The 21,249-nt window shown below is 40.0% G+C and overlaps 1 protein-coding gene across 14 annotated transcripts in view; it reads left to right on the plus strand.

The window, feature by feature from the left end:
- The first annotated feature begins 706 nt into the window (after window positions 1–706).
- Window positions 707–21,249, plus strand: part of CASK (calcium/calmodulin dependent serine protein kinase) — a 998,363-nt gene continuing 977,820 nt past the window's right edge. For 9 of the 14 annotated variants that reach the window (XR_008794862.1, XM_056131339.1, XM_056131340.1 and 6 more), the window contains exon 1: window positions 707–1,016. Coding sequence is in view for 13 of the 14 variants with exons in the window: in XM_056131339.1 (XP_055987314.1) it covers window positions 958–1,016 (59 nt within the window). In the remaining variant the exon portion in view is untranslated. The remainder of the gene's footprint in view (window positions 1,017–21,249) is intronic. The other 5 variants (XM_056131347.1, XM_056131341.1, XM_056131348.1 and 2 more) reach the window with 1 other exon arrangement.

Consider the following 21,249-nt stretch of genomic DNA (forward strand, 5'->3'; position numbering starts at 1 on the left):
GCCACTTCCGCGGCAGTCTCGCGGAGTTGACAACCCCGACCGACCCCCGCCCTAGCCGCTGCCGTCCGCGAGCCCCGCGGGCGAACTCGCAGCCTCAACCCCCGCCCCTTCTAGAGTCCCGGCGCCCTCGCGTTGGCCGTGACGTGGCGCACGGGCGCGCATGCGCCGCGGAGCCCCGGTCCCTTTCCCTCGCAGCCCGGGCCGGCTGGAGTGGGCGGGGCCTGTGGCTCGGGAAGCCGTGGCTGGGAGGAGGGCGTTGTGTGCGCGAGGCGGGTGCGCGGGGCTTCCGAGCGGGTCGGCGGCGGTCGGGGCGGAGGAGGAGGAGCCGAAGGCGGTGGCCTGCGCTCCCGCCCGCCACGGAGAACCAACCAGTCCCGCGAAGCCCCCTCCCACTCCCAGGCGGGCGGCGGCGGCGGCGGCGGGAGGAGGAGAAGGAGGAGGGAGCGTCTCTGCCGCCGCCTCCTGGTCCCCAGCGCCGATCTGCCGCCGCCACCTCCCTCCGCCGAGAGCCTCCCTCTATGGTCCTGCCGCTGCCCCCTCTGTAGTCCGAGCCGCCCCGCGCCGCGCCGGAGCCGGTCTCCGCGGAGGGAGCGGTCGCGGCCTCGGCGCCCGCGCGGGCTGCTGAGTGGAGCGCCGAGCCGCGCGCCGTCTCCGACGAGCCGCACGCCGGGCAACGCGGCCCGTGCAGAGCGAGGAGCCGCGGGCGGGCGGGCGGCGCCGGGCCCGGGCCGCCCTCGCTCCCGCGCCCCGGCCCCGCCGCCCGCGCCCCGGCGCTCGCCCCGCGGAGGAAGGAGCCGCAGTCTCCGGGCCTCGTCGCCCCGCTCGGCCGTCCTCGGCACTGAGGACTCGCGGGTCCCGAGGGGAGGAGGCGAGTCTGGGGCCGGGCTCTGAGCTCTTTGGCGCCCCCACCCCCGTTTTCGGAGCCCTCCACGCTGCGGCCGCTGTCCCCTCCGGACCATGGCCGACGACGACGTGCTGTTCGAGGATGTGTACGAGCTGTGCGAGGTGATCGGCAAGTGAGTCTCCACGCGAGGGAGCGGGAGTGTGGAAAAATGCATTGCACTGATGCCCCTGTCCTCCCGCACCCGCACCCGCACCCTCACCCCGCCCCGGGCCTGCCCCTGTCCTCCCCGCCACCTCCCTCGCCCTGCTCGCCCCGAAGTATTTGTAGACATGTACCTGGACTTTACGCTGGGCGTGGGTCTGGGGGCTTTTTCGGCGATCCGCGGAGGCCCGGGAGCTGGGGTCGCCCACCCCTTGAGGCGTGGGGCCGGCTGCAATCGGCTGTCTGCCTTTTATCTGACGGTGGCACGGGGACGTGGCCAGACCGATTTTATAGTTGCTTCTGGGAACAGTTGGGGTTATTGTTACCTTGTGTGTACCATCGAGCACTAACGAAAAGAGCAGCTTGCGTTTCCTTCGCTTGGGTGGAGAGGGAGAGAAAGAAGGTCCAGGGGTTTTAATTGTGGGGTGTGTGTCTATTGTGCAGGATATTAGAGCGATGCCTTTGTGTTCACCCCACGCCCGGATCGGAAGGGGTCAATTAAGACGCGGTGCGTTCAGTTTTCAGCAAATTCCTCACCTGGGGAGACGACCATGCAAAGAGTTGGGGGCAGCCGAATTTTTAATTCCTCGTTATGCAATGACTGTTAATTCTGTATTCGAGGCTCCCCTCGGCTGTTGGGATGGTGGTTAGCGTGGTCGAGCCGTCTGCTTAGAGTCACGGGCTGGTCTAGAATATAGAACTGACAGTCCAAATGCTCATCCTTTCATCTGGGCTGTATAATTACACTAGGGAAAAGCCGGGAATCAGATTAATCACAGTGCTGATTGAGAATTAAATCTGCAGTTCCTCATCTAATTGTCCATTCCTTAAATCTGTTTTGAATAGTTTCCTTTTCATTCTTGTCAAACAGTATTCCAAGCGCACAATTCTGCTAATTTGCTTGTGAGGGAAATCCTGGCGAGCTGAAGTTGATATCCTAGTTCAGCGTGTATTCGGAGGCTTTAAAAGTTGAGAACAACAAGATTTAAGAGCAATTTTGGCATCTTGATTAAGGATTGCTCGATAGCTACCGGGGAACTGTTTCACCTCCTTTTGTAAGCGGGGCTTTATTACCTATTTTAAGGTCGCATTTGGGAAAAGAAATCAAGACCTTGGAGCAGTTGGTCTGTGTCTTTTAAGTTGTCTGCAGTCCTAGGTTTCAATTTGTTTAAATGCAGAGAACTCCTTTTCGCCTCTCTTCCCGGCAGAGGTTACAATGTTGCTGCACACTGTAGAGCTTGCTACACGCTTTCTTTTCTCAGAACCGTTTGATACGAGGACGGAATTGCTCCTTTCCCCTATTGTTACATTTGTAGCTGGTATACTAGAAGGCTGGCAAATGTGCCCCTGTGAGAAGTGGTTGTGCAAGTTCCGTAGAGCAGCGCTGTCCAAAAGATCTGGATAGTAAGCCACATCTGTCATTTTCGGTGTGTGAAATTTACATATGTAAATTTCCTAACTCACATTCAAAGGACTAACAACAAATAGGTGTAGTGAATTTTAACAACATATTTTATTTAACCCACCAGGTCCAAAGTGTTAAACGTGCAAGCACTGTAGAAATTATGCATGAGATATTTTATTCTTCTTCTGGTACTCGAGTCTTTGAAATTCAAGGTGAATTTAACATTGACAACATGTGTAAGTTCTGATGCTAAGTGAAAATGTTCATGGGAAATACTTGGTATGTATTAGGGTTTCATAAAAAATCGATTTTGCAGAAGTAGGTTCTCCTTGTTCCATGTTGTTTCAAACATACCTAAAAGTTTGTCAATAACTGAATTTTGTATCTTGTTCTAAATTATATGAAAGGAGAGAAATTCAGAATTCATTTCCTCAGACTTCCTACATTTCAAGTGCTTAATAGGCATATGTGGATGTTCAGTACTTGAGAGACAAATATGAGTTTTAAAATGTCCTTGGTTTCTTCCTTTTTAGTCCAAGTGAAGGAAATTTGGTGTTTCCCAAAATCTCCACATAATACGTGTGTGAGCATGATGCTTTTTGTGTTCCTGTTATATTTGATTGAAATGGGCCAGCAAAAATCATAATTTAAAAATGAGAAATTAAAAATGTAAATTAACATTATATGATAAAATTATATCAGAACGATAAAGTATAGACACTAGTGTTTCAATGTTAGTAACTAGTTCTCACCCTTTTACAGTGTTATCTCTTTGTATATAAAATGAAATGGTCATCATTGTATAAGCACAATTAGTATTTTCTGGACATAAAATGGATAGAATATTTTCAGGTAATTTCGGGCAGAGCTGAATTCCTCTTTTCTGTTGACCGGAGCTATCAAAAGAGGGGGAGCAAGCTAGTTGGGGTGTGGGGATGGGTGCTGATAGGTACTGTATGTCTACCTTAAAAACTGAACTGTAAAATCTTGTTTGTATCCTCCAAAATCTGATTTGGTTACTGCCATTTATAATGTCATTCCATGGAACAATTAATTTATGTTGCCTTCGTGGAAAAGAATGTAATTATACTGTTCCTCACCAATGTAAAGGTTGAAGGTTTCTCCAGTAAATTGTCTCAGCATATATTGATCTGTAAATTGAAATCCACTTGAGATTTTCTTCCAGGGACCTTGACAGCATACATTTTAACTTAAAATTTGCTCAACTCTGGATTTAAACAGCCCTTGAAGATGTTCACCTGTACTGAAAACCTTTAGGCTACTTTCTAACTTATCTGGAATTGTGATTTTTCTTTATGCCAGCTAGCATCACAAATTGTTTTTGACTACTAGATCCTAATAATCTTCACTGAAGTACTTTAAAATGAACTTCCCCATTTTATTTATCAGTTGACCACTCACTTGCCTAACCTCTATTTATCCACTTAATCATTTATGCATCCACTGTTTATTTCATGGCCATCCATAACTGGAAGTGTTGGCTTAATTCAGATCCCGTATGGTATATTTTCATACTTAATTCAGAAAGATGACATAGACTTAATGGGATTTTAAAGTAGAAAGGTCATTTGGGGGTATATTTTTTCTAGTGAGTAATAGTCATTACTCTTGTTAAAACTATCTGTGTGCCTGATTTATTCTGTGTATTCAGAGAACTCCCTGTCTTTAAATTTCATTTAAGTCTTTCCTTGGTATTCCTCATTTTAAAAGTCTTATAAAAGCTCCTTTAATAACTATTATTCCCATAACATTTCCTCATGCAACATCTTTCAAGTGACTGAAACAAATTGTCTAATGATGATGCCTTGTTCATCCCAAAATCTCTTGTCTTAGCAGTGAGGCAGTTATTGGAAAATAAGGATATTAAAAAGTACAGGTAAGTGGCTAATTTTTACACTGCGGTCATTTCCTGCATCTTTTACAAATTCATAGTTTTAGGCTGAGTTTAATCAGTAATATTACACGAAGGAAAATGTAAGGTGCTTCATCCAAATTAAAGCAGCAGTGCCTACTTCATGTTCAACGCTTTCTTTGAAAGAGTGACAGAATGTATACCATTTTCACCTTTGCAAATAGAATTTTTGCCTTGGTATTTAGGGTATTTAATAACCTGTTACTTCTGGCTTTCCTACTTTAGGCAGGACATCTCCTAAAACAAGTGCAGCATGGCCCTCCTCAAGGATGACATGCAAGTTTGTTCAGCATGCTGTATTTGCTTACACTGGAAAGCACTTATCATATTTAATTACAGTTACTTATTTATGGCCCTCTACCTAGCTAGTAGGGAGCTTCTTGAAGGCCAGGCATATATCCTACATATCTTTCTCCATTATTTCACACAATGTCTGTAGTGTAACAGGCACCCACTAGCTGTGGAATGAATTGAGTGGTTTTAATAAAATTTCATGAAAAGACATGAAGCATGTTTATCAACCTCAGAGCAATTATTGTCCCAAAAGGCTGTATTAGTTTAAGGGAGTGGTTCTCCACCTGGCAGCATATTAGGATCACCGGGGGAGTTGTTTTTTTTTTTTATAATAAAGATCGATGTCAGGTCCCTGTGTCAGAACAATAAAATCAAAATTCCTGGGAATGGGTCCTGGTCGCTGGTATATTTTAAAGTTCTCTGAGTGGTTTTAATGTGCATCGATGATTGAAACACTTGTTTAAAACTTGGGTTATGTGTGTCGTATTTTGGGTCTGAATTTTCAAAGACCTAATAGTTTCTTAAAAGTACAATAAACCATTTTTATGGAGGCATTGAAGCCCAAAGACAAAAACGTGTGTTTTTTCTTTGATATAAAACACAAATTTTCAAACTTGCCTAAGAATTTTATTTCATCTATTTTAGTATGTGTTTGGCTTTGATTTCTTGGACCTTTTAAGATTCATATTGATTTATGACACTCATCTAATGCTAACATGGTGGTTGATGTTTGAACAGTAGAACAAGGATTACTTCAATACCATGATGATAATGGCTCCTTAATTTAAAGAAATTTATACATTTAATGTGGATTGTGTTTTGACGCACTCAAGAATATGGTCATGTTCATAATATACTTTAAATTCTGTAATTTGATTCCAGTAGCAGTTTACCAATGAATTGGTAAAATGCAGCTTTTATATAAATACTGGATTAATAATATGTAAAATATATTATTTAGCATAGAAAAAATCAGTACAGTTTTTTTATACTAATTGCATTGGCTTTCATGTGCACTGATTGGCCCCATGATTTGGGTTTCTAGTACCACAGAGGGGAATGGGACAGCATACTGGACTTTTTCTTTTCCCTGCAAATTATACCTAGACATTGTAGGTAAAGTAGATTTTTTTTAATCTTAGGAAAAGGTCAACTGTGAACCTGAAGGAAATAAGATTTTTCTAAAAATAAGAATATACTCCCTGAAAGAAGTGTTTGATTAGAGCAGTACTTGTGTAGCAACATAAAGGAAACCAGCTAACTTGTAGGCAGCGCAAAGAGAGCCAAAACATGGGCATTAAACTAAAGGTTTGAAAGGAAGGAGCCGTTAAACATAGGGTATGATTCTTATACATGGCCGGCCTTACTGGGAATAGGTAAACTGTATCCAACCTAATGATGCAGTTTGATTCTGAGACCATTTTGAACAAGACTCGTGTTCACACAGTCACTTTCCTGAATGTGCATGACCTGCTCTCAATCTGCTTTTTTTGGGGTGGGGGTGGGGGCGCTTTTTGAGCCTCACCAAGAATTGCTCAGGGGAATGTGGTGCCTGTGCCTCTCGAATACAAAGTCTTCACAATAGCCCTTTGAGCTGTCTCTCTGGCCCATACTGTTGTATGCTTTTTTATGGATGGCTTTATGATTTGGAGCTTCTGAAGTTCCTTTTACATGGTATCTTCATAGATACTTCCTGTGACTCCCTTGCTTTCTAGGACTTTGACATACTTATATGTGCTTGACATGTGCTGTTCACTGCCACCAGCACCTTCCGCCCACCTGTTTTTCATTTGTATCTGTTTCCACTTTCACTTGACAGACTATACAGTGTCCCTTAAATTGAATTCCTGTATATTTCCTCCCCCTCCCCCAGCCTTTTTATTGTTTGTTTTTGAATCACACCTGGCAGTGCTCAGGGCTAACTCTTTGGCCCTGCACTCAGGGATTATTCCTGGTGGACTCGGGGGAATATGTGGGGTGTGCCGGAAATCAAACCTGTGACAGCCACGTGCAACGCCCTACCCACTGTACTGTTGTTCTGTCCCTGGGAAAGTTTAAATTGAAAAAAAAAATCCCATATTTAGTTGTATTTCCACTCAGTAGTTTAAAGGAACCAAGAGTATTTTTTTAAGATTGTTCTTGAATTGCTGCATTTTGGAAAATGTTTTCACATTTTAAATGTCACAGAAATACCATTTCAAAGAACTTTGCCACGGATTGTTTACAGTAAAAAATATTGTAACATACCTGTTTTGTTAAGAGAGTTGACATTTGTGCCTTTCTGTATTCGATATTTTACATTCTATACCTCCTGTAGTTTTACCCATTTTACAGGAAATACTGACATTCGTAGAGGGATGAATAAACTGCCCAAGATCACATGGGATTTCTACTAGTTATAAAAACCATTCATTCACACACACATACTAAGGCACACACTTTTCTTTTCAGAGCTTATTGACTTCAAATTTTAATGCAATTTATGAGTTAAACTTCCTTACCTCTTCAGTAGAGGTTTTCATGCTACCATCCATTGTTTCATCTATTTTGTTTTTCTCTCTTTCTCTGAAATGAATTAACATTTTTTATCCAACTGATGTCTCTGCATTCTTTAGCAAGGGAAATAGAGAAAATTGGCCATCAATTCCCTTGCCCCAGCAGACAGAGACTTGATTATTATTCGTTACTTGCCAAACCAGAAGTAATGAGGTTTCAGAGTGGTGTTTTGTTGCAGGTGGGGTGGAGTAGTTTCCACATGGTAGTTATTCCTATCTCCTATGACCAGTACTGAAATTGTTCTTTCCTACCCTGAAAACCATGTACCGAACAACAGTTGGTGAGCTGAGAGTGTCTCAGCTGTCTGCCAGTGCCACACACTTAACTCACCAAGCAATTGAGTTTGTGCTACAGAGCAGGCAAGTACCTGGCCCCAGCCAGCAAGATGGGTATGTGGCTCTCTCATTTTTGGGTTTTATTCCTTAGTTGCAATGGACAGTGCGGATTCTAAAATGGGCAAATATGAGTCTGTGTTTATGCTTCAGGGTTCATGGTGCAAAAGGATCTGCTTTCCTTTCCTTTCCAAGGCCACTCAGAATCCTGATATTCTCTCTTTCAACTGGTTAGATTCTAATGTCATTATGGTATTAAGCTATGATTGGTTATAAAGACCAGGTCAGTCTGATTTTCTACCTTGGGAAGATTTTGTTTCTGAAACTAGGTTGCCTTGAAGTTCAGATTTATTTTCATTTTTGAAACATAATGATTTTATAGGATTTTTTATCTCATTTTATAAAATGACATTATACAATTAAATTAAAAATGTGGATGATACAGAGGTAAATAGTGACTCGCCACCCATCCTTAGACCCATTCTCAAATGATAATCACTGTCTAATTCTTTCATGCACGTCTTTCTGGAAGTTTTTTTTATTTAAAACACAGCAGGTTCATATTTACAGACTCTATTAGATTCTTTTTTTTATCAGAAAATAGTATAGCTGAAGACTCTTCCATATCCATATGTCTCCTCTTAAACTGCCACCCAGTATTTCATGGCAGGCATTAGAACTTAAACTGCCACCCAGTATTTCATGGCAGGCATTCACTTATATTTGAGGGTAAGCCATTCCTAAGTGGACATTGCTTCAAATGCCAGAGCAAACTTTGGATGAGAGGTTTGGAATGATATTGAAGTGTTAGGAATCATCTGGATGTTAAACTATGAATAAATGAATTATTGAGTGGTAATGGTGCTTATTTGGAGTATATCTCATGGTTAGAAAAGTAAGGAGAATTGGATTTAACAAAAGTTTCAAAGCAAGAAGGATCAGTTAAATAAAATTCCAACAAGTTCTTATCGAGGACCAGAGAAAAGCTTTTCTATAAGAAAGGCATATAAAGCATCTGTCAAGATGAATATAATGTTTAATATTCAAATCATGGTGTGGCTGAAAAGCAAGGTTCTGTCTGACCTTAGACTTCATTTCTATGGATGCTGGTAATATGGTACTAAGGAAAGCTTTCTTACAGGCAACCTGTTTAGAAGGAAAGAAGTAGATTTCTTTTTCACTGTAAATGTTTGTACATTACACTGGCTGGCTTTTCAGTAAAACCATTTGGTGGTTTTAAGAGTAGGCCTTTTGTTGCTGAGTATGGTACAACACTTAATTCAGTGACAGCCTGTAATGAAATGGTGAAGAAAAATTTTGTGGGCTTCCAATTTACTTGAAGTTCCTTTTTCCCTTTTCTTCTCCCTCTTCCTTTTTGTTGCTTCTTTCACATCCAGGGGTTGGACATCTGGCCGTGGCACTCGCAGACCCTGCTCGATGCTCACAGGGGTTGCACACTTGGTCAGAATGCTTGCATATTGCATGGTGTTCGGGGTGGCACTCGGAAAGGTACATTTGTTGCAGTGCCAGGGACCACAATCACAGGCAGTCTGCCATGGAGCCACATCCCCCTCTCTCCCACATGCACTTTAAGTCCTTGTTATTGTCAATTGTTATTTTCTTCAGTCTTTCCCCTACAGGAAACAAATTCTTCCTTTCCTTAAGATTTTCTGTCCTGGTTGGATTAGATATATTACTCTCCTTTTTCTTAAAAAAATTTTTTTTATTAGTGAAACACCATGAGGTACAGTTATAGACTTATAAATTTTTGTGCTTGGGTTTCAGTTATACAATGATCAAGTACCCATCCCTCCACCAGTGCCCATCCTCCACCACCACAGGTCCCAGCATACCCCCCACCCCCCAACCCCCCCGTCCCACCCTGCCTCTGTGGCATATATTACTCTCCTTGCCTTTCACGGTCTTCCACTAGAGGCCACGTACTAATTTTGCTTATTTACTTTTTTCAGTTATCCACATTCATTCACAATAAGGATTACTTTATTGCATGAAGACCACATTTTTGTCTCAAGTGCATATTCTTTTGCTCTCGTGTGTTCTATTACTGCACATTTTGCTGTATTTTCAGTTTCTTTGAGTACACGTTTTGAAATTTGTTTTGATACCATTTTTCAATTACTGAATCATTTACCGGTAGAAATGATCATGTATTATCTTGTGCATACATTTGCTTTCTCATTGTTCTCTCCTTTGTATTATTTAATAATATGCAATGTGTATTATATTTTAGCTTTTAATTTTAGTTTTATGTGAGCGTATTTTGGTTTTTTAAACTTATTTTTATTTTTTTAATTGAATCACCATGAGATACAGTTAAAAAGCTTTCATGATTGTGTTTCAGTCATACAAAGATTGAACACTCATCTCTCCACTAGTGCGCATTTTCCACCACTAACATCCCCAGTATCCCTCCCGCCACCCCCACCCTACCTTACCCCCTGCCTCTGTGGCAGGCACTTTGCTTCTTACTCTCTTAAGTGAGAGTATTTTGGTATATTTAAATCTAGGATGGGTGTGGTAGTTTTACTATATGCAGATTTTAATGTTTTATTGAAATATTCTTTATATTCTATCACAAAGGTCTCTAACCCTGTTGTAGGGTGCAGATTGCCTTTATATATGCAGACTGTCATTGCATTTTATGGACTCTAGCATATGCTTTTTGGATACATCATATATATTTTGACCTTGCTGCTTATCTTTCGTATGCACTTTAACCATACGGGTCAACATTGTTTTATAACTTATCAGACATCCCCCTAAGATCTGATCTGGTAACCTTTAGACACAGTGTGGACATTTTCTCCTTATTTCTAGAAGGAATGACAGCTATTTCATGAGCTGTTTGCATGAATTAGTGATTGTAAAGTGCAGCACAAGTATTTTTTTATTTCTAGAATATCCCTAAGATGCTCAAATTACTGTTGGCTTCTATGTAGATATGTTTCAACAATTTCCAAATGTGCACTTTCTTCGTGCTAAACACAGGCTCTCATATAAATAATACGGTGAAATGAACATTCTTTTCTACCACTTGCATTAAAATTGTTAGTGGTGCTAATAGGTATTCATTTGTTCATTTTATCCAGTTATTTTAGCTGTGGCTTTGGGCACTTTAGCCTTTCTGAACCTATTTCTTTAGCTGTAAAATGAGGGTGAGAATACTTTATAGGGTTTGGGAAAGCTTAGAGTAATCTGTATAAAATTTCTAAAAGTGATTATTATTATTAATTTCCATTATTATTTACCAAATACTTGAGAGTTTTCTATTTTCAAGAAGTGCCCTGTCAATGGGAGCAGAAAACAAATAGTTAAATCTATCTAACTAGGGGCCAGAGAGGTAGTACAGCAGGTATATGGTTGACTTGCACCTGACTGATTGGGGTTCTATCCCTAAACACTGCCAGGAGTGATCCCCAATTGCAGAGCTAGGAGTGAACCATGAGCACTCTCAGATGTACTGCCCACAAAGTAAACCAAAAAAGCAAAAGTATTTTTTAAAAATAAAATCTATACACCTTAAGTCCTTTCTGATCCAGGGTAACATGGTCACATTTGATTTATTCACCTACTGTCTGTCCTCAACATAAGTTGAAAATTGACACATAGTAAGTACTCAGGCTTGTTAAAGGAGTGCTCATTGTGAACTGCAGAGCCTGTCATCACCTTTTTGGAGAAGGCAGTTGGAGAACTCCTTACAGAGGTGAAAACAAGAGAACTGAATGATTTGTTGTTTGTCTTCTTGGATAAGCCATTTCATCCTTTTAGGCTTGTTTCCTCATTTAGAGAATGGAGTACAGAAATATAGGTAGAGGAAATTAAAGAAATCTCAAAGTATTAAAAATGTTTATCTTTTGTTTTTCTAATAAACTTTATTTCTTAGATCAATTTTAGGTTCACAATTCCAGTTTTATTCTTACGCAGTTCAAAGAAGGAGTAGAAATTTCAACTTTCCAGTAGCTAATTAAAAACTCTTGCCTTTTTGACCTCATTTTGGGACTTGAATGTTCATTATGTGCAGGTGTTAAACTCTACACATTTTTCTAATTTCACTTTAGATGCAACCCTTCCCTTTTAGAAAAATTGGCTTTCCACTTCTTCATTTTACAGATGAAGAAACTGTGGGAGAGTCAGATTAGTAGCATACCCTGGACAATAAGAAGTAGCAACATGGAGATTCATACCTAGTTATTATATGTTTCCTATCTAAGCACCTGATATTCAGTACTATTGTATTGCTTGTTCTTTGGAATGAGCAGAGACTGGTTATCTTAATGGCAATTTTAGTCATCTGAATTTGGATATTTTTAATAAGTAGAATGTCTTCTTTAGGGGTGATAGCTTATTGACATACTATTCCATTCATCCATTTAATACAATGTCATTTTTTTAACTATATTCCCAGAGTTACACAATCACCACCATGGTCACCTCCAGAATATTTCATCTCACAAAATGAGAATGTCTTGTATACTTCACTTGTCACCCCTTGCCTTCTTCCCAGCTATGGGCAACCACTGGTTAATTTTCTGTCTCTAAAGATGTACCTATTCCAGAAATTTTATATTAGTGGAACCATAAATATGTGGTCTTTTGTGACTGAATTCTTTCCTATGCCTAGTGTTTAGTTTTTTTATTTTTTTAAATAGGAATCATACCCAGTAGTAGTAGGGGATCACCAGAGATACTCTGGAGATGCTCAAGAGATCTTTATTCCATTTTAAGATATTGTTGAAGTTGATTATTTGGATATACCACATTTTGTTGACCCATTCATTCATCATGAACAGGTCTCACAGGTTCATTCATCTTGAGGTCTTAGAGATCATATGAATGGCTTTTACCTTTGGGCTATTATAAATAATCCTGCTGTGGATGTTTATAAGTATTTGTGTGGACATGTGGACTTGTTTTTACTTCTCATGGGTATATACCTCAGAGTGGAATTCCTGGGTCAAATTGATAAGTGTGTGTTTCAGATTTTGTGGAACTACCAGACTGTTCGAAAGGGGCTGTTTGACCCTTCCACGGCTGGAGCAATAGCACAGCGGGCAGGGCATTTGCCTTGCACGCGGCCGGTCCAGGTTTGATTCCTTCACCCCTCTCAGAGACCCTGGCAAGCTATCGAGAGTATCCCACCCACATGGCAGAGCCTGGCAAGCTCCATGTGACATATTTTATATGCCAAAAGAAGTAACAAGTCTTACAATGGAGACATTACTGGTGCCTGCTCGAGCAAATTGATAAACAACGGGAGGACAGTGCTACAGTGCTACCAGTAGTGTATGAGGGATAGAATTCTTTTTAGCAAAGTATTAGACCTTGCCTAGCAGAGTCTTTTGAGCACATTGTGTGTGACATGGTTTTTTAAAACTTAAATGGTTTGTTGGTTAATCTTTTATCTCGCAGACACATTTGTACTGATTTTTTAAACAATTTTAGTTATTGTAGACCAAAGGTTAACAAACTCTGTAAACTACAGATAGAATCTTTTACTATATTAGTGTGAGACAGTCATATGAAAGTGAATGAATGACTGTGTTTCAGTAAAACTTTATTTACAAAAATAGATAGTGGGCTATATTTGCTTCTTTAGGTTGTAAGTTTCTTGGTTCTGTTTTTATTTTTAGTTCATATTCTTGTTTGTCCTTAAGTTTGGAATCTTCTTTCAGTGGTCTGAGTTACCCCATTATGAGTAGGTTGTTTCTGCAAAATATAAAGGTATTGAAACTTGGGGTTGGAGCAATAGCACAGCGGGTAGGGTGTTTGCCTTGCACGTGGTCGACCCAGGTTCGATTCCCAGCATCCCATATGGTCCTCTGAGCACTACCAGGGATAATTCCTGAGTGCAGAGCCAGGAGTGACCCCTGTGCATCGCTGGGTGTGACCCAAAAAGCAAAAAAAAAAAGGTATTGAAACTCGTCCACTGAACTGATTTTGTTGTTGAATAGGGGAAGTGATATAATTCAGTGTTTCTTTTTCTTTTTAAAAATGCCTTGGGTTCCCTTTTTAATCTTAGGTTAAAAGGAAGCAGTCCATCAATGTTTTCTGAGATGGTTGGACTGGAAACAATATAAATGTGGCGTTGGTAAAGAAATATTTCTAGCTTATTCCCTATAGAGTGAATGAGTGTAGAGCTGAGAACATAGTAGTGATGATCAGAAATTGGAGGTTCTTTAAAATAGCAATGTTATTAAAGTTAATGAGGGAAAAAATCACTAGATAAATTTTTTGTTTGTTTTGGGGCCAAACATCCAGTGCTCAGGGTTTAACTCCTGGCTCTGCATCCAAGGATCACTCCAGGCAGTGCTTAGTGTACCATATGGGGTGTTGGGTATTGAATCCAGGTCAGCCTCATAGAAGGTAAATGCTCTACTGCATGTACTGTCTCTTCAGCCTTCATTAGATCAATATTTTTTTTAATTTGAAAAATTTATTTTCTTTGGTGAGGGCCACATCTAGCTGTGCTCAGGGAACACTCCTGGCAGTGCTCAGGGGACAATTTGTGATGCTGGAGAACAAACCTGGGTTGACCACATACAGGGCACCCTACCTGCCATAACTATCGTTTTGGTCCCCTACTAAATAAACTATTATACCTAATAAACTATTATACCTATGATACTGCTCTATATTTTATAACTTCATCAAGAACGTCTATCATCAAGAGCTTCTGATGAAAGCATTATTTGAAGTTAAGGTTTGTATCTGAAATCCATTTTATAAAACATGTTTTGTGGCTCTAGATGCAATAAAATTTAGAATGGTTTGTGGCTTTTTTTTTTTAGATAAACAAGGCACCAGTTGTTTATAACATCATGTAAGTTTCAGTTTAAAACATTATTTTTCACAATTTTTATACAATGCCACCAATACTTGCCACCAAGGATTATTTTCTGTCACCATACAGTGCTGGAGCGATAGCACAGCGGGTAGGGCGTTTGCCTTGCACGCAGCCAACATGGCCGACCCGAGTTCGATTCCTCCGCCCCTCTTGGAGAGCCCGGCAAGCTACCGAGAGTATTCGATATGCCAGACACAGTAACAACAAAGTCTCCAATGGAGACGTTACTGGGCCCGCTTGAGCAAATCGATGATCAACGGGAGGGCCTTTACCTTTTTTACTTTTATACAGTGCTGACCCTCTTTGCTCAGTTTGCCTTCCGCAGTCCCTTCCCCAGAGAACCGCTATTCTGTTCTCTGTATCTGTGAGCTTGTTTTGGTTTTGGAGGCTTGTTTTGTTTTATATTCATTATGTGAGTAACATTACACAGTATATTGATTACACAGCATTATTCACAATAGGCATGGTATGGAAGCAATCAAGTGTTCATTGACAGATGAATAAAGGTGTTTATATATATATACACACACATATATATATAAACCCACATATACACACATGCATACAAAGAAATATCACATTAGCAATTAAAAAGGACAAAATCTTGCCATTGGCAACAACATGGATAAATTTTGAGAGTATCATGCTAAGTGAAATAATTCAGGAGTGCTTTGTCATTTAAAAAATTAAAACATACACTGGAAAGATAATGTTCTTTGAATTTATGGAGTTTTATCATTTGTAAGACTGTTCTAGGTTACAATTTTAAAGTGTGGTAAAAGGGTCCAAAGATTATGTTAAAAGAGGCAATTTTATATCCCAATTTTTCTTTATAGGGGTCACCCCTGTGTTGCTCTGGGGTCCTGGAACAACTCCCACAGTGTTTGGTCTGTAAATGTAGTCCTGACATTTTGTTCCTCAGACCACCTTATTGAGATGCTTGAGGCCACCAGAGCTACATTCGGCTGTGCTCAAGGAATATCAGGAACAGTACTATATGGTGCTGGGGGTGGGGGGTGGGGCATGCAGTGCTAAGGAATTCAAACTCAATGCTTCATAGATGCAAGGTATGTGCTTTTGAAGCATCTTTCTGGTCCCCTGTATTACAACTTTTACCTTTGCATTTGGATTTTTGACATATGAATTGTTAATAATGTGAAATTTCAGAACTGAGATAAGGAACCCCAGAATATATATTTAGGTAAATCATATACAGGACTTAGGAATATTATCTATTTCATTTATATAATTTCCCCAGAGCTTATTTGGCAAGTGTCTACACTTTCACAGTGAATAAAATGAAGCAGAAAGATCCATAGTCCCTGATACATTTGAGCACTAAATCTAAATTACCTAAATCTGACAGAATAACATTTAATCTGTTAGATCATATTACATTGTCAGGTAGGAGAATGATTGTGTCGTAATCTATTTAGATCAATTCAATGAAAACGCTTCTTAGGTTGACTTTGGAGGACAGTAAAAAACATCTCTCCCTATGATAATATTTGGCAGTATTAGTCATTTTGCATTTTTAGGTTAGATGTTTTAGTCAAACTTCACTGAGCCATTAGTTCAAAAGCAAAATGTCTAGCCTTTATTAGGAGACTTCCCTGGCCTTCTTAAGCTTAATACCTTGTTACCTGGGTTTTTGTCTCAGCTGTTACATGTGGCACTGAACTTGAGATTATCTTTCTTAATAATATTTTTCCATTGGTTGCTTGTAAAATAATTAGATGCTTGTGAAACAAACAAGAAGTCATGTTCTTCAAGGACTTTATATTTCATATAAATTAAAAATATTGCTAGTGGACTATTCAGATCACAGGTCAAAAGTGAGAATGTAATTATTCCACATTATAATCAACATATATAATATATATAAAGTGTACTAATAAGAACAAAATAAAAAACCCTGCTACTGCTCATAAGGCAAAGTGTTGTGGGCTAATGCTTCTTTCCTCCCTCCAACATTTCCCTCTTACAGGGGATGTGAATTTGTAGTGCCTATTTAAATGAAACACTTTCATTAGCATTGGAGAAAGCATTCTCTTGCATTTTTTTTTGCTTTTTGGGTCACACCCGGCGATTCACAGGGGTTACTCCTGGCTCTGCACTCAGGAGTTACTCCTGGCGGTGCTCAGGGAACCATATGGGGTGCTGGGAATCGAACCCGGGTCAGCCGCGTGCAAGGCAAACGCCCTACCCGCTGTGCTATCTCTCTAGCCCCTCTCTTGCATTTTTGGAGAGGGCATATTCTAGACTTGTACCTCTACTTTCTGGGTTATTTTCATAGATATTATTTCTCCCATTGCTGAATACTTGTATTCGGCTGCTGATGGGTTTTGCTACACTTCACTGTCTCTGACCCATTGAAGTAAAAGGTCAGGAGTGCTTTAACTTGCCATCTGATTAAAGGTGAGAATTCTTGGTGAGGTTTTCCTTGGAAACTTAAGAATTAGGCCCACAGGGGCTGGAGCTATAGCACAGCTGGTAGGGCGATTGCCTTGCATGCGGCTGACCAGGGTTCAATTCCCAGCATCCCATATGGTCCCCTGAACACCACCAGGAGTAATTCCTGAGTACAGAGTCAGGAGTAACACCTGTGCATCGCTGGGTGTGACCCAAAGAGCAAATAAATAAAATTAAAAAAAAGAATTAGGCCCACAAACGTGAACATGAATTAAAAACTCTTATTAGAATATTTTCCCTATAAAGAAACATGAACATAATACTGCAAAGATAAGTTTGAGCTAGGTTTGATATCTATTCTTTAAACCTTAGTAGGAAAAATAGTACTTTAAAGGAAAAAATCTTAAGAGTTGTGACAGATAACCACTTGTTTCAGTTTCTTTATCATGTAAAACATGTAAAGACTCTATTATCTACTTCATGGGATTCTTATGAACATGAAATGATGCAACTTTTCAAAAGTCTTAAACTACCTACATGTCATATTTTTTTCCAAAATGGCCCTTATTAGTAGAAATGGGCTTTGTTGAATTTGATTTGGCAAGAATTGTTTACCTTTTTTAAAATTCTATTTCTTGCTTTATTTCCAGAGATTGGTTTTCTAACTCTGTATTAGAATTAGAGCATGTTAGGTGAAAATGTTGAACAGAGGTATTTGAATATGACATGGTGATTATTCAATACCTTGATAGGTATTTGAGGATTTGAGGGGAAAGAGCCCTTTACAGACCAGCTCAGGGAGTAACCCTGACTGTACTGAGGCAACTGAGCTGGATAGTTCATTGGTCAGGCTGGGTTATGGGGGCTGCTAGGATCCAGGGGAACTGAAGACCACCAGCAGTGCTGAAGGTAGAGCATAGCTTGCTGATCTCTGGAGTCTCTCCCTGGTCTGAAATAAGTGTGTGTGCTACTGAGGAGGTAATGTTTATACTGAAGTCAATGTGAAGAAAAAAATGTCTACTAATGTGCTACCCCTTACTTTTCTTTAAATTAATTAATTTCAATTAAACTTAAAAGTTTGCAGCTTATTACAAGTGACAAAATTTTTTGACTAATCAGGTGTGAACCTTGGTAGCTATCTCAAATGCTGAAGTCCTTGGATAGTAAGTAAAAATGTCTATAGCAGTGAACCTCACAGTGTGGGCATTATCCAGACCAACAGCAGCAGCCTCTGGGAAGCTCTTAGAAGTACAAATTATTGGGCCTCAGCCCAGTTGTACAGGTGAGGAACTCTGGGGGGTGAGCCCAGTAATTTCTGTTTGAACAAGTCCTCCAAGGTGGTCTGAGGCACACAGAGGTAGGTCAACTACTCTTTGTAAATACATTTTTATTGCATTTAAAACCATACTTATTTACTTACTGTCCTTGACTGAGTTCAAGCTAAAAGAGCAGAGTCAAGTAGTTCTGGTAGAGACCATTTAGTCCACAAGTCTTAATAGTTTACTTCTGACACTTTGCATTAAAAGTTTGCTGTTGTGGGGTGGGGCAAAGAGATAGTTACAGGGGTTAAGCTACTTGCTTGCTACTCTTTTCTATTCTGCTTTGATCTCTGGCACCACATATGGAGTGATCTTTGAGCACAAAGCCATAAATAAACCCTGAGCACCACCAGGGGTGAGCCAAACACATATGCACATGCACGCACGCGCGCGCGCGCACACACACACACACACACACACACACACACACAGATTTGCTGTTTTAAAAGTTTGTTATTCCCTGCACAAATTGAAGTTTTGACACTGGGATTTTTTGCTCATAATAGTAAATTACAGACATCTGAAATGAATAGGTAGACATCTGTTTTTGCCTATATTCGATTATCTTATTTCTATACTCATTCCTCTCTCTCTGACATCAAGCTGTTATTAAATGACTGGAGATTTGTAACTGAAAATGATATACTACTGAGTTCCTTCCATCTGTCATAGGTAATCTATTAGACAATTCTTTGACATGTCCTCACTGATTCTGTACAGGCATGTCTTATGTTTTTTTTGTTCTCCAGTGAAGCCTGACTATCATCTCTTGTACTCTTCATTTCTTGGGGCCAGAACAATAGTACAGTGGGTAGGACACTTACCTTGCACATGGCTGGCCAACCTGAGTTTGATCTCTGTCATTTCATATGGCCTTCTGAGCATTGTTGGGTATGGCTCCAAAATAAAAAACAAAAAAAGTATTCATTTCTCCCAAAAGTTAAAAAGTTGCCTTTTTAATTCTTCTGGAGAAAGCTCACCTTCTGACTGCTAAGTTTAGGAGTTTGAGAACACTGTTTCGTGTACTCTAAGCCATTGAAATTATTCCATATCACATGGAAAATTTTATCCTTGGCCTGGAGTAATGTAGTCAGTTATACTCACAAAGATGTTTGTGAACACATAGACACCAAATGTTGTGGCTAATCTTAGAATGTTTACTGGACAAGTTTTTGATAACCTCATAAACACATATAGCTGTTTTTGTCCTCAGTAAGAATTTCATAACACATTCTTAATATATTTTTGTTCTTGCTAGCAGCCTTTAAAGTGATTGGTGGTAAGTATCATGTACAAGGCAAGAACTGAATTTTAATACAAATAGAGTAAAATTGGACTCTTTCTACCCACACCACTGCAGGGAGCATTATAACTTTGGAAGGAAAGACATTCCCCCAGTCTCTGTTGGTTCCAGCATCAAGATCAGGCAAAAGTATTATTTTTGCAGTTCTGATGCCATGGTTGTGTATTTCCTCACATGACTGATGTTTTAAATGAAGAAACATGACTAAGCCAATTGATTCTGAGCTATAGTACTCTATTACTAGTGAGTTTTTTTGGTCTGTGGCTTCTTTTAGTAAATTTGGGTTGAATACTTTGATCAGAGGTGCTGAGAAATCTACAGGAAATAGTGAGTGATGTTGAAACTGGAAATGATTGAGTTAGACCTTTCATTTAGGCTTTCCCAATCAGTGTAATTCATAGATTTTGCCCTGCTTACTCATCCTGGAGGTGAGGTACAATGAGAGAGGGTCAGGCAAAGGCCAACCCTCAATGTGGCTACTTAGGTCAATTTTGCCAATAGCAGCTCTATACAGAAGGCTTCAACTGTACTGTTTTGTAGAATCTTGTGTAAAAGAGGAAGAGTTTTTTAGATTAAATTGCTATTTATAGTGATGAATAAAATGTGAACTCTTTAAAAGAGCAGTTTTCTGTAGCCTTATTGTCCCAGTAAAGCACAATAGCCACCCACACAAATCATCTGAACAACCCATCATTTCTGTTTGATCTACCTGAAACAGGGGTCAGGGGTGGAGAATGATGAAAGCCTGAGAAACAACACAGTGCTTTAAGTAAGAAAAATGGTCTGGTTATGCTTGTTGTGTTCTTCCTCAGTAGTTTGGGACAGATCCCCTCCCTCCCCTCTCTACTAAGCTGCAAGTACACTTGAATAATTCTCCCTTGTTCCTCAGGATTTGGGTGCTGCGTCTTGAAATGTAACTGCTGTCAATGACTCCTGCCAAATGTGAGGATTCTGAGCAATTTTAAAGGCTTTGATGTTAAGTCTCAGACTTCTTAGTAGGCAGAGTGTCATTTTAGGGTGCTGATGCTATAGGGATAATTTCATTGTGAAGTAGACACTGCAATGCGGCCTTCGTGGAATATAAAGTTACTGGAGCTTGTATTATTCTTAAAACCATATATTCTAAGCTTCATTAGGTCATAATTTGTGGCTGTCTGTTTGTGCTGTATTTCTACACTTGTGACAGCTTCTGGTACATAGTTGATATTCATTATATAGTTGTTGAGCCAATTAAAAGAAGGGGAGGAAGTAGTTGAACACATTAGAAATGATAAAATCTGGCCCATAATACACAAAATCAGGAGTTCATATTTTCATTTAGTCCTAATATTTTGTTTCTTCAAAAGCCATCTAATTTTTCATAGTGTCACATTGAGATAGGTGAGTAGATAATGGCACAATGTAGACTGGATGTACTGTCAGAGCCCTGAATAACACTTAGCTTCTATAGTTGATATTGTAAGATCATTGCTATAATTAAACTAGATAAAGTTAAAATAAGTTTCTAAGGTTGAAGTAGAATGGAGAATTTTTAGAGGAACTAAAATTATTGTTTTCTTACCAGATTCACCTGAAATGGTTCATTTGTAAAGGGGCATAGATTTGTAGAATCTTGCTGTTGCAAAAATCAAATGAGCTTGCAGGTATAAAGCATAGTTCCCGACACTGTGCTCAATAAACATGGGCTGCTTTCATCATCACCAATCCATTTGAGAGCTTTCTAAGTACCAGCCTCTGTGCCAAGGACCTCCTCCTTCCATATGTTCCAGCAATTTCCCTTTCCTG

Source organism: Sorex fumeus, unplaced genomic scaffold (assembly GCF_029834395.1).
Source record: "Sorex fumeus unplaced genomic scaffold, SorFum_2.1 ptg000086l, whole genome shotgun sequence".
NCBI classification, from domain to species: domain Eukaryota; kingdom Metazoa; phylum Chordata; class Mammalia; order Eulipotyphla; family Soricidae; genus Sorex; species Sorex fumeus.